At 37.3% G+C, this 11622-nt stretch overlaps 1 protein-coding gene across 3 annotated transcripts; it reads right to left on the bottom strand.

The window, feature by feature from the left end:
- Positions 1-190: 190 nt before the first annotated feature.
- Positions 191-9632, bottom strand: luc7l3 (LUC7-like 3 pre-mRNA splicing factor). 3 transcript variants are annotated; one of them, XM_046865694.1, is made up of 11 exons: positions 9390-9632; positions 7241-7307; positions 7099-7138; positions 6877-7021; positions 6497-6571; positions 5557-5661; positions 5237-5398; positions 4261-4610; positions 3999-4177; positions 2389-2585; positions 191-2292 (listed from the first exon to the last, which is right to left on the bottom strand). In XM_046865694.1, exons 1-10 carry the CDS (start codon positions 9486-9488, stop codon positions 2422-2424), a joined length of 1386 nt encoding a protein of 461 aa, XP_046721650.1. In that variant the 5' UTR covers positions 9489-9632; the 3' UTR covers positions 191-2292; positions 2389-2421. The 3 variants fall into 3 exon arrangements, with proteins under 3 accessions (XP_046721650.1, XP_046721649.1, XP_046721647.1); XM_046865693.1 differs by having other exon boundaries at positions 191-713; XM_046865691.1 differs by having other exon boundaries at positions 191-2585.
- Between the last annotated feature and the right edge of the window lie 1990 nt (positions 9633-11622).

The following is an 11622-nucleotide window of genomic DNA, read 5'->3' as shown; positions in this document are numbered from 1 at the left end:
AAATATTTCTACACTATGAAATTGCTCTTCAGTATGAAAAAGCTATAAAACAGAAGATTAGACAATATTGTACGGGTGAAATGATCCCATCTACTAAGAAACACTGAACAGTTGAGTTAGTACAAAGAAATTACATGGTGATACTTTCATTCAAGAGCTCACAATACAATCAAAACTTGACGACTTGTAGTGATTTCATTTGGACTTTTTATTGAAGACAAATACAGTTTTTTTTAAAAATTCAAACAAAAATGAAAATCCAGTCTTTCTAAACTAAAATTGATCGAACATTTGAATATAAGCTTACAGAGGGGAAAAAAGTGACAGAGAGCCCAATCAGGATCTCTGTTCAAACACTGTACATTACTCTCAAAACTGCGCTCAAATTCTAAAACGTGAAGTGAAACCCAACTGTGCAAAGCTGACATGTTATAGGTTCACTGAGTGTATATTAACAAATTAAATTGGCCCTTCTGTTTAATTAAAGCCTTTTAAGCTCAGAACATTAAAGTATGAAGAACAAACAAATGGGAGTAAAAACAAGGTCTTGTGAAATGACTGCAAAAGGGCAACAGAACCATTTTTACATGTTTTCCTTATATTTTATTCTAATTAGGCCACTACATCTGGTTCACCTTGTTTAAAGCAGCGAAGTATGCATGGCAAAGTTTGGAGGTCTTCAGGTCTTCATCACTCAGCAGTCCCAGCATTGCCTGATGTGCACAAATAGTCAGAAAGAGTCAATTAGTAGCTGAAATCCAATTTGCTCAAAGAAAAAAAATAGGCTTTTAATAGACAAAAAAAAAAAAAAAAAAATCTAGTCAACTTTTGCATCATCATGGTCACTTAGCTATGTTTTTTGTATTATTACAGCATTAACTACAAACAGTGATTTATGACACTTGCTCAGAACAGTGTAGTGAAGACAGTTTAGACGGATTTCAGACAGTTGAGTATTTCCTCCCTTCCTGACTAATTGCTTTGCACCTTTTTGTTCTGACCACCATGAAAAAAATGACTGACCCTTTGGTTGAACAATTAAAAAAAACTATTAAGAGAAAAAGCAAACCCAAAAAAAAAAAAAATCTGGAACCATGAACATTTTTGAACTTGTGGTTCTCTTTCTTTCTTTTTGCCATGGAAGAGTAACCCGCTTGATATCCCCTCGTCCACATATAGACTCTCTGCACTGAAAACAAGGCACAGGAAAACTGAAAGAAAAATAATAATAATGCACACCCCACCCCCCAAAAAAAACAAAAACAGAAAGAAAAAAAAAAATGCCTGTTGATGAAACTGTTTGGATCAAATTTGGAATGAAAAGATGCAAAAATCAAACTTAAAACATAAGTAGCAAAAAGTCCAAAACACGAAGGAAAACCTCATTTATTTCAGAAGCGAGCAAGGGTGATTAAGCTCTAATTACGTTGACTCTGGGATATCAACCGGGTTCATCTGTAAATCACAACATTTTACTCCCTTTTCACATGTAATTAGCATTTAAAAAACAAGAGATAAAAAAAAGGTCAATCTTAACCATAGTTAATAATGAAAGAAATAAAAATTATCAATAGAAACCAAGAACATCAAGCTTTGAAACACTTTCACAGGTAACAGCATTCAAATGGATGTGGGTAGAGAAAGGAGTACCTTGGGTGAGTACCTGCACAGTTTGACAGTATCCTTGATTTTTAATTTGGCTTTTCATGGGGGGGTCGCTCACAACACCAACGCTGTGTGAGGTATGGAAGTCAGCTGCAATAATTCATTAACCCTACACTTCCATCATCCCAATGCTATCGGCTCTCGACTTTAAGAACAGACTGCATTAAAGTGCAAGGCAAGGAAGCACACATCCATGAAACTGAAGAACAAAATCAACACTGACGGCAGTTTTAATGGATTAAAGAAAAAAGCTCCTTCTGTGAACACCTCAAAGACATTACAGATAGAGCTAAAACTGCTGCGTGCTTATATATGTTGCATACATAGGCACATTGTTGTATGTATGTTTAGTCAACGAATTAATAAAATACCACAGTATACGTTTACTGTGAGCAAGGAGTTAACAGGTGAGGTAGTATAGGTAGAGGAAATAATAATAATAATAAAAAAAAAACGTAAATTTGGAAGAGAACTTGTCTAAAAGACAAATATGTATGACCGATACAAAACAAGGTACCTCCAGGCATGTTTTTCAGGACTACACTGGCTTTTCCCTCTGGGTATGTTTCATTCTACCTTCTTCTGTTTCAGCCTCTAGTTCCATCTTCAGTGCATACTTACGATGCACTATTAAAAAACAGGAAGAAAAATCACAGACATAACTGAAAGAAAAGGGGGGGAAGGGAGGGGGAGAGCTAAGCTGTTCGGGGAAAGTGCACTTACCTGGAGCTGATCTGAGGTCCTATCAGATCAGTTTTAATTGGACTGAGTGTCACCTTCAGAATGGAGGTCTTCATTGGTGCCATTCAGCTCAGCTTTAGGAGGCTCTACCTCCATGGGCTCGGACTTTGAGGGCTCACTGGACCGTTCATCACTTGAGCCCTTTCCACTGCCCCTTTTCTCTTCTGTGTCCTTGCGCTCTGAGGAAACGGCAGAACAGCAGAAATGCAACATGTATTTAACAGAGCAGCAACATTACATTTACATAATAGAAATTGAAAATTAAAAAAAGGATTGCAATAGAATGAAACAATATTGCAGAAGCAATAGTGCTAAATATTATAAATAAAGTAGAATAATATTACAGTTTAAACAACTTATTAGAACACCACACTATTAGTTTAGAAATGGTTTTGAAAGAAACAAATGTCTTTTAGAATCGTAATTTTATGTAGCGCACACAGACAAGCAGATTGATGAAGAACTGACTGAAATGTTTAAATGCTGTTATACTTGATATTAACACTCTTGGAATGCTGCCTATATAAGCACATTAGTACAATAATTAAAGTGTAAAATAATTAACAATACATTTTGAAATAATTTTGAAGGTAAAATAATACAACCACCTGAGCACAAGGAGCTATATCATTTACAGTGACGACACGATTCCACAAACATTAGCAGCAAACTAATCAACAAAATTAAGGAAAAATTAAACCGACAATATAAAGAAAAATTAGTTGGTGAATAATGAACATAAAATTTTGTAAACAATTGCATTTGCATTTACACACCCAGGTCTATTCAAGGTATACTTTTTCTCATAATTTCTATTCATCCCCAATATTTCAAAAGCCTTATCTGAATAAACAACAAAACACTATTTGTTAAAGTTGTTCTGTCTAAAAAAATTTTTTATAGATAAGCAGAATGAGACATAATACCACACACACAAGACAAAACGGTCTTAAAATTCATTTACGAAATTTTTATTTAAGTTAAATTTGCAACTTTTTTAATTAAGAATGACATAACTAAATTGTATTATAACTAAATGCTTCAAAAAAATGCAAAATATAGTGGACATGTCAGTTTCTTTTTCTCACATACAATCACTATTAATGTATTTATTGCCAACACCATAAAATACTTTGAGGATTTGTAATTTTTTGTAACATAAGCAAACTGTAAAAGCTTGCATAACATTAGTCTACTTTAAAAAAAATTATCTAGTAGTACTGTTTAAGAAGTATACTGCATAAATTGCTAAGTATTATTGTTGAGATATAAAAGGAAAACATTTTTAGAACTTTAGGTATAGATCATAAAACATACTGAATGGTTACAGGTCTAAATACTGAATGCAAGTTTGCATTATTTGAAATAAACATTACTAAATGCAGAGATTCAGATATCAGGCAATTTAATAAGAACTATTGCCAACTAAGATTGGAAAAATACAACCTAAAGATTATGTGTCATCAACATTCTTTATATCCTAAAGAATCCCACTCCCACTGTGTAACATGGACCGAATCGTCCCAGATTCAACAATACACAGAAAACTTTAGCAGTCTTATGACAAAGACAAAAATTGGGTCGCTTCTCACCTTTGTCTCTGGCAGTTCTATCCTTCTCTCTGTCTTTGTCTCTGTCCCTATCTCGACTGCGGCTGCGGTGCCGGTGGCTCTTGCGTTCAGAGCTGCGAGACCTCTTTCGTTCCTTGCTGCGTGAACGTCTCTTCCTGTCCGGGCGCTCCCTGCTGCGTCTCCTCTCACGGTCACGGCTCCTGATTAACAAATCACAGTGTCAGTGCAACCAAAGGTATGCTGATATGGAAAAAAGAAATAAGGTACCAACATCTGTGTGTACCTGCTGCGCTTCCTGTCCCTGTCCCTCTCCTTGCTTCTGCTCCTCCTTCTGTCCCGTGATCGACTCCTGCGGCGGTCAGAGGCCCGACTCGAGTGGCGGCTGCGCGAGTGACTCCGTTTACTGCGCCGTTCACGCTCGCGCTCTCTCTCCCTCTCGCGTTCTCGTTCCCTTTCGCGCTCCCGCTCACGCTCCTTCTCTCGCTCTTTCTCCCTCTCCTTCTCTCGCATCTCCTCTTCCTCCTTGCGTCTCTTCTCACGCTCCTCCCTTTCACGCTCCCTGTCTTCCCTCTCTCTTTCCCTCTTTGCCCGGTCGTCTTTTTCTGGGTCCTCTGAGCGCCGACGCAGTTTTTCCTGCAGCGTCAATGACCGTGAAACAAATGAATAAAGGCTCATTATGAGTGAAAAAAAAAATAATCACAAAGAAAAAGGCAAACAGGATTGAATTAAGTGCAAAACTATAGATTTTTACATCAGGACATCAGTTTTGGAGTTTCCCTGTACAGCTCACTTATTTTAGGCTCTAAAATGGCTGTCAGCTGAATAATCATAAACCTAAACACCTGTTATAACTTTATCAGCCGGGAAAATTATAGCCCATCATAAATACTAGGAATCTCATTTTATTTGGGTATAAAACTAATGGAACTGCACAACAGTAGCAACAATGAAAATTATCAAGCTAACTTAAATATTTGAATATATTACATTTGAATGTGCAAAAATCAATAAATAGTATCAGAGGAATTTTTCAATTGAAAAGTCAACAAAAGTAAATTAAGTCAACATCAAATACGAATTTAACAAAGAAAATAAAAATCACGATAATACAAACAAAAAACAGCAGGTTTTCTAAATTGGCTGCAAATCAAAACTTTTACAATTTACAGAATTAAAATGTTTTTATTTTCATATTTTTACTTTAAATTCTACAATAAAAATAACTCCTATTCCTACTGTAAAAAGGCCTATAGACTCACCTTTAGTTCCTCCACAGTAGATTTGATTTTAGCATATCCCATATGCTGTTTGCCCATTAGATGGTCGTCTACTCTGGACTGAGCATCACCAACGATGAGGAAAGCACCACACACCTCACAAACCTCCATCTGTTTCTCCTGAGCAGCAAAGCTCTCAATTGTCTGCAAGTTAAAAATTAAAATAAAAATAAAAAAAAGCATGACTGTTCTGAAACCAAAACTTGTTTATGACTTGACTAAAAATGTGAGACTGAACCATGGACTCTCATGCCAAAACAAAAAAAAAAAAAAGGCTGTGAATTTACAAATGTAGAACTCACTGATGGTGTTGAGCTGAGTTGCTCTCTTTCCTCCTTCAGCTGTTCCACCAGCTTCATCATGCCCTGAGCTTCTTCTACACGGCCTTCCGATCCAAGCTCTTCAATCTGAACACAAGTCAAATTAATACCATACACTGGAAATGCACACATGTAACAATAATTAGTTTTTCCATCAAGAATATAAATACATTAATAGCATTTGTAAAGTACTGTGATACCATGACTATGTAAAGAAAGACATGAAAAACAAACAATATCTTGCACACTGACAGGAAACCAGTGTCCATTTACACCAGCTTACAACGTGCATGAAAATGAATCAAAATAATTCAAATGATCAATAAAGAACACTCATGACAAGCGTCAGAAAATATTTGCTATCACAAAATATCTACAGATGGTCTTCAAGTTACGATGGTTCGACGTACAATGACGATAGCAATGACAAAATTGTACAAATGTTTTAAGTTTTGCACAGAAGGCAAACGTAGCAGCGTATGCTCCGCCCTCCTATTGCAAACTGCCGCCTTAACTATGTGCCTAATGCCAAGAAAAAAATATAGTCTATAGTTTTTACAATACGGTACTGCAAATTGCTCTTTTTTTGCTAAATTACTTTAATGTAATTTGTTAAATTATTAACAAATGACAGTTTACTACCCCATACTGAGCACCATTCTTTAAGACTCCTGGGTAAGCTAGACCATGTCTCAAAATTTTCAAGTTACACTGGGATCATCCCATGGAAGTCCATCGGAAGTCTGGGACTACCTCTATTATATAACGTGCAATGCGGGTATCACCACTGGTATTACATCCTGTTACAGGATTATGTACATGATTTTATTAACTTGTGCAGTAAACTTCAAATTCCTGGCATCACACAGTGTAAAGCAGCCTTTACATAGCAGCTCAAACACTGTAAGTGAAGCAATCATACCTGGACGACGAGTGCCTCAATCTTCTCTGTGAGCACCTGAGCTTTTTCCTCATTCTTTCCAGACAGAGTAGGACCCTGTGAAGCCAAGGCAAAAGTGAGTATACAACTATACAGCACTATTTCAAAATGATTAAACATGCTGCTGTTGAAAAAACTTTTGTAAAGAGTTTGATGACACCACTGATCAAAAGCAATCTATCATCTGCATTAGGTCACACAATGAAATGGACAATAATAATACAAAATAAGTAAAAACAACAACACCACACACAGAAGCATAGATGTGTATTTCAAGATGCAACTCTGTATTTTAGATATGTGTTTTTGAATTTAGGATGTAGCATTCCTAGGTGCAGGTGAAAAACAATTAGTCCACATACTCCGGAGTTCTGTTGGGCCTGTGACAGTGCCAATCTGGCATGGCCTCTCCGGATCCGGCGCTCCACCTCAGCCAACAAACTCTGCAGGTACCTCAGGAAGTCTCTCTCATAGCCTTCCTTCATGAATCGGGAGCTCTTCTCATACCTAGAACATTACTGGGTTATTTTAAGCTTTCACATAAAGTCTGTTAATCCATTAAATAAAAGTGAAATCCCACTTACATTTTTCGCAAGTTTTCATCGTGAATCTTTTCACATGGCCCTAAAAAGAAGTCACCTAGTTAGATACAGCTTTCACAAAAGAATAGACAGAACATCGCTGCTTCATCATAACTCTAAACTGTTGCGTGTAATGCTTTATTACCCAAATCAGAACGTGTGTTGGTGAACAGTTCAGCTGGGCAAAAGCCACACAGATAATATTTGCAGACCTGAAAGATAAAGAAGCCCAAAATGAACACTAAAGCATGACAAGCAACAAGCACACAAACGCAGTTTTAATCCATAATAGAGACATTGCTGCTACATTAAGTTAAAGGCAAATAATGTAATCATCACAGTGGCCAAAACACCACGGTCTGATTATTTGCAAGCCAATTAAAACAAATGCAGAACATAAAAACAGCTACAATCTTTCTTATTTATTATAAATACCAGCATGACAGAAGCACACAGTGTTCTGGCAATTAATCACAGAATAAATATACCAGTGTCCCTGAATCTGATTAGAAGGAAAGTCATTTTCCCAGCAGAGCGCTGACAGTTTTTCCAGCTGCATTCATGTCAATGCGCTCATTCTAATGTATTACTGTTTCTATAGTAACAGGAAACTGTACAGTGGACAGTTGACTTAATTATCTTCTTCCGGCTGCTTCCATTAGGGGTCGCCACAGCAGATCATCCAGACAGTTGACTTAATCTAGGCCTAATAATCAATTCAACCAAAGTATTATCTTTAAGAATAAAAAATATCCTTCTTATTGTTAAATAAGAAAAACACAGCTGATAAGGCAAAGTCTTTTTTTTAAGGAACGTCTGTTCAACTGTCACATTTCTCTCATTGGGTGGCAACCATTTGTAACAGACAGTAAAATTTTCCAACAAGCAAAGATTTCAGGACAGAGGAATGTGTGCTTTCTGGGCACTTGGCAACATGTCACACTAATGTGTTTGTCTCAACAATGTAGACAATACAACGAGGGTAGAGAGGGAGTGACTTCATATACACCATTCTATTATAAACTGCACATTGTTAGACTTGACTGGATTCTGTATGTGTATGTATATAAAAAAAAAAAAGGTGAACATGCTTTTAAGACCTGTTGGTAAGACCTAATTGCTCCTGGTCACATCACACCACCCCGTTAATGTTGCTCTAAAAGCATGCCTTAACTATTTCATTTTTTACACCTGGTACATCAGAAGTCCAAGCCCCAGGCCCAAATACAGTGGAGAGCTGCGACCTAGTCCATTGCTTCTATTACAAATTGGCAACACTATGAATTTTTTTCCCTTTGCCAGACTGGATCATCATGCTGTGCTAACACATCAGAAGCATTTCCCCTCTGACTACAAATGCAGAGCATTCACATGAAGAATGATCTTTTGTCATGGCCAAACCAAACACCCAAAGTTAAGTTAGAAAGGTTGATTTTAATCAAACTGAATAGACTAAACTGAAAAGATCAAATAACTTAGATTTCCATTTAAGTATTTACAATGACATTTAATTTGGAAATATGTGTGTTATCCAACGACTTTTGGTTCCTGAAACACACAAGAATCACACGATTGAAGAATATTATTCCTGCATGGCTCACTGGAGTTTAGGTGTAAATCTATTTAAAGTAGTGTCTGCACTCAGATAATGCTCCTTATTACATTTCATATAAAGTCATTTACACAAGTACTGCAGCAGAGAGTGTAACAGATACGGCTTATAAACCGGCCGAGGGAGAGGGATATAATCTACACTGACTGTAAAGCTGATGAGGATTTAAGGGCAGACTGAACAGGGCATTCAAAATACCGTATTCATTTCAGATCAGCTGTTGCTACACGTTGCACGATCGGCAGGCACGTTAATACTTAACTATCCAGTAGTAACCAAGATCTGTTCACATACGGTCCGGAAAAAAGTTAATTATTTATAACTTCAACCAGCTAAACAAGAGCCAACATTAAGGACTCGGAAAGCGCGGGATGGACTCACAGTACTAGCGATGCTAGCTAACAACGTTAGCACAGTTTTTCTGCGTAAGAGGCCTGAGCAAGCTAACAAAGCTAACAAACCATCGGTGTAAGAAAAACTGCAATAACGTTGAGAAACATCATTACATGCTCAATATGCTATATATATATATATATATATATATATATATATATATATATATATATATATATATATATATATCTCAAACCAACGCGTTAACTAATAAGCAGAGGTTAACTAGCTGCACGAGCTAAGCTGAGCTAAGCTAAGCTAGTTGATAAGCGGCTCCTTGACTACTCACAGTCTCGTGGTCCCAGCGAACATTACAGCGCTTCTCATCCGGGGCCAAGTTTCTGTCTCGGCCCATTAACTCATCGAGTAACTGGGCTGCGGAAAGCATTTTGCTTCGATTTTAATCAACAGCAACCAGCAAAATCGCTCCACTATTATCCGTTTACATGCAGAGACGTTTCCACCAGACGTTCTTGAGATTTTACTCGTCCTAACAAAATGGCTCCACACAACAGATTTTCTCGTTTTTCCTCAAGTCACTCGAGAGACTACTCCGAGGATAAACAGGGTTTATGTGCGCCACCTGCCGGTGCGGAGGACAAAACAGGTGTCGCTGAGGTGCCCCAATTTTAGTTCAGTTACAGATGCATTATTTGCTTTGTGAATGTTGATGGAGAAATATAGAGAAGGTCAAAAGGAGTTGCATTGTGTGTTTGTGGATTTAGAGAAAGCGTACGACAGAGTGCCAAGAGAGGAGTTGGGGTATTGTATGAGGAAGTCAGGTGTGTCAGAGAAGTATGTGAGGGTGGTACAGGACATGTATGAGGACAGTGTGACGGCAGTGAAGTGTGCAGTAGGTACGACAGACTGGTTCAGGGTGAAGGTTGGACTGCATCAAGGATCGGCCCTGACCCCATTCCTGTTTGCAGTGGTGATGGACAGGTTGACGGACGAGGTCAGACAGGAGTCTCCCTGGACTATGATGTTTGCGGATGATATTGTGATTTGTGGTGAGAGTAGTGAGCAGGTTGAGAAGAGCCTGGAGAGGTGGAGATATGCGCTGGAGAGAAGGGGAATGAAACTCAGTAGGAGTAAGACAGAATACATGTGTGTGAATGAGAGGGAGGGCAGTGGAGTGATGCGGTTGCAGGGAGAAGAGCTGGAGAAGGTGGAGGAGTTCAGGTACCTGGGGTCAACAGTGCAAAGTAATGGAGAGTGTGTTAGAGAAGTAAAGAAAAGAGTGCAGGCAGGGTGGAGTGGGTGGAGAAGAGTGACAGGAGTGATTTGTGATAGAAGGGTATCTGCAAGAATGAAAGGGAAAGTTTATAGGACTGTGGTGAGACCTGCAATGTTGTATGGATTAGAGACAGTGGCATTGAGTAAAAGACAGGAGGCGGAGCTGGAGGTAGCAGAGCTGAAGATGTTAAGGTTTTCGTTGGGAGTGACGAGGATGGACAAGATTAGAAATGAGTTTATTAGAGAGACAGCGCATGTAGGATGTTTTAGTGACAAGGTGAGGAAGGCGAGATTGAGATGGTTTGGACATGTGCAGAGGAGGGACATGAATTATATTGGTAGAAGAATGCTGAGGATGGAGCCACCAGTTAGGAGGAAAAGAGGAAGGCCAAGGAGGAAGTTCATGGATGTGGTGAAGGAAGACATGCAGGTAGTTGGTGTGAAAGAGGCAGATGTAGAGGACAGGGTGGTATGGAGACTGATGATCCTCTGTGGCGACCCCTAATAGGAGCAACCGAAAGAAGAAGAAGAAGACATTAAGAAACAATCCAATTTAATGTACAATAGAGTTAAGTGCTCGAAAAAACAGCTATTCAGTAACCTCAAATGAAAGACATGTAGATGGTCAAAAAATCTTTTATCCAAGTGCCATTTTATTTTTCCTTTTATGCATTTTTTTTTGTGTGTATTGCATTGCATGGCATGGCAAGTCAAAGATCTCCATCTATTCTTTTCAATTATATTATATATTACATTTCTTATATTTTATCATAAAATACAGTTATATTTATAAATGTAATATATTTAATCATAATCTAAACTACTCTACCTGTAGGCCACACGCTGCTAAAGTGCGCTACCTGCTGGTGAAGAATCAAATAACAGCATAGGCAATGAGAAAGCTCAAGTGTTCGTCCGCTTTAAAAGATACATACAGTGATCTCTTATTATAATAAAATATAATAATAAATAATAATTATATTATATACAAATTCATTTTTCACTATGACAATTATTTTGAGTAAAATTATTATAAATTGATTAATAATTTTACTCAAAATAATTGACAATGAAAAATTAATTTGTATCTAATCTAGTTTACTATTTATTATTATATTTTATTATATTATATTAATATAAATATTATATTTATTATTATTATTTATTTTCAAAAAATGCAGATTTACTTTATGAATACATTTTTTACTTTTATAGCACATTGATTCGTTACATTTTTAAATGGGGATGTTTTTGGATTTATTAATTGGTTCCAGATTTGTTATTTT

Source organism: Silurus meridionalis, chromosome 14 (assembly GCF_014805685.1).
Source record: "Silurus meridionalis isolate SWU-2019-XX chromosome 14, ASM1480568v1, whole genome shotgun sequence".
NCBI lineage: Eukaryota > Metazoa > Chordata > Actinopteri > Siluriformes > Siluridae > Silurus > Silurus meridionalis.
The sequence above is the reverse complement of the archived record's forward strand: the minus strand, read 5'-3'. Positions and strand labels throughout refer to the sequence as shown.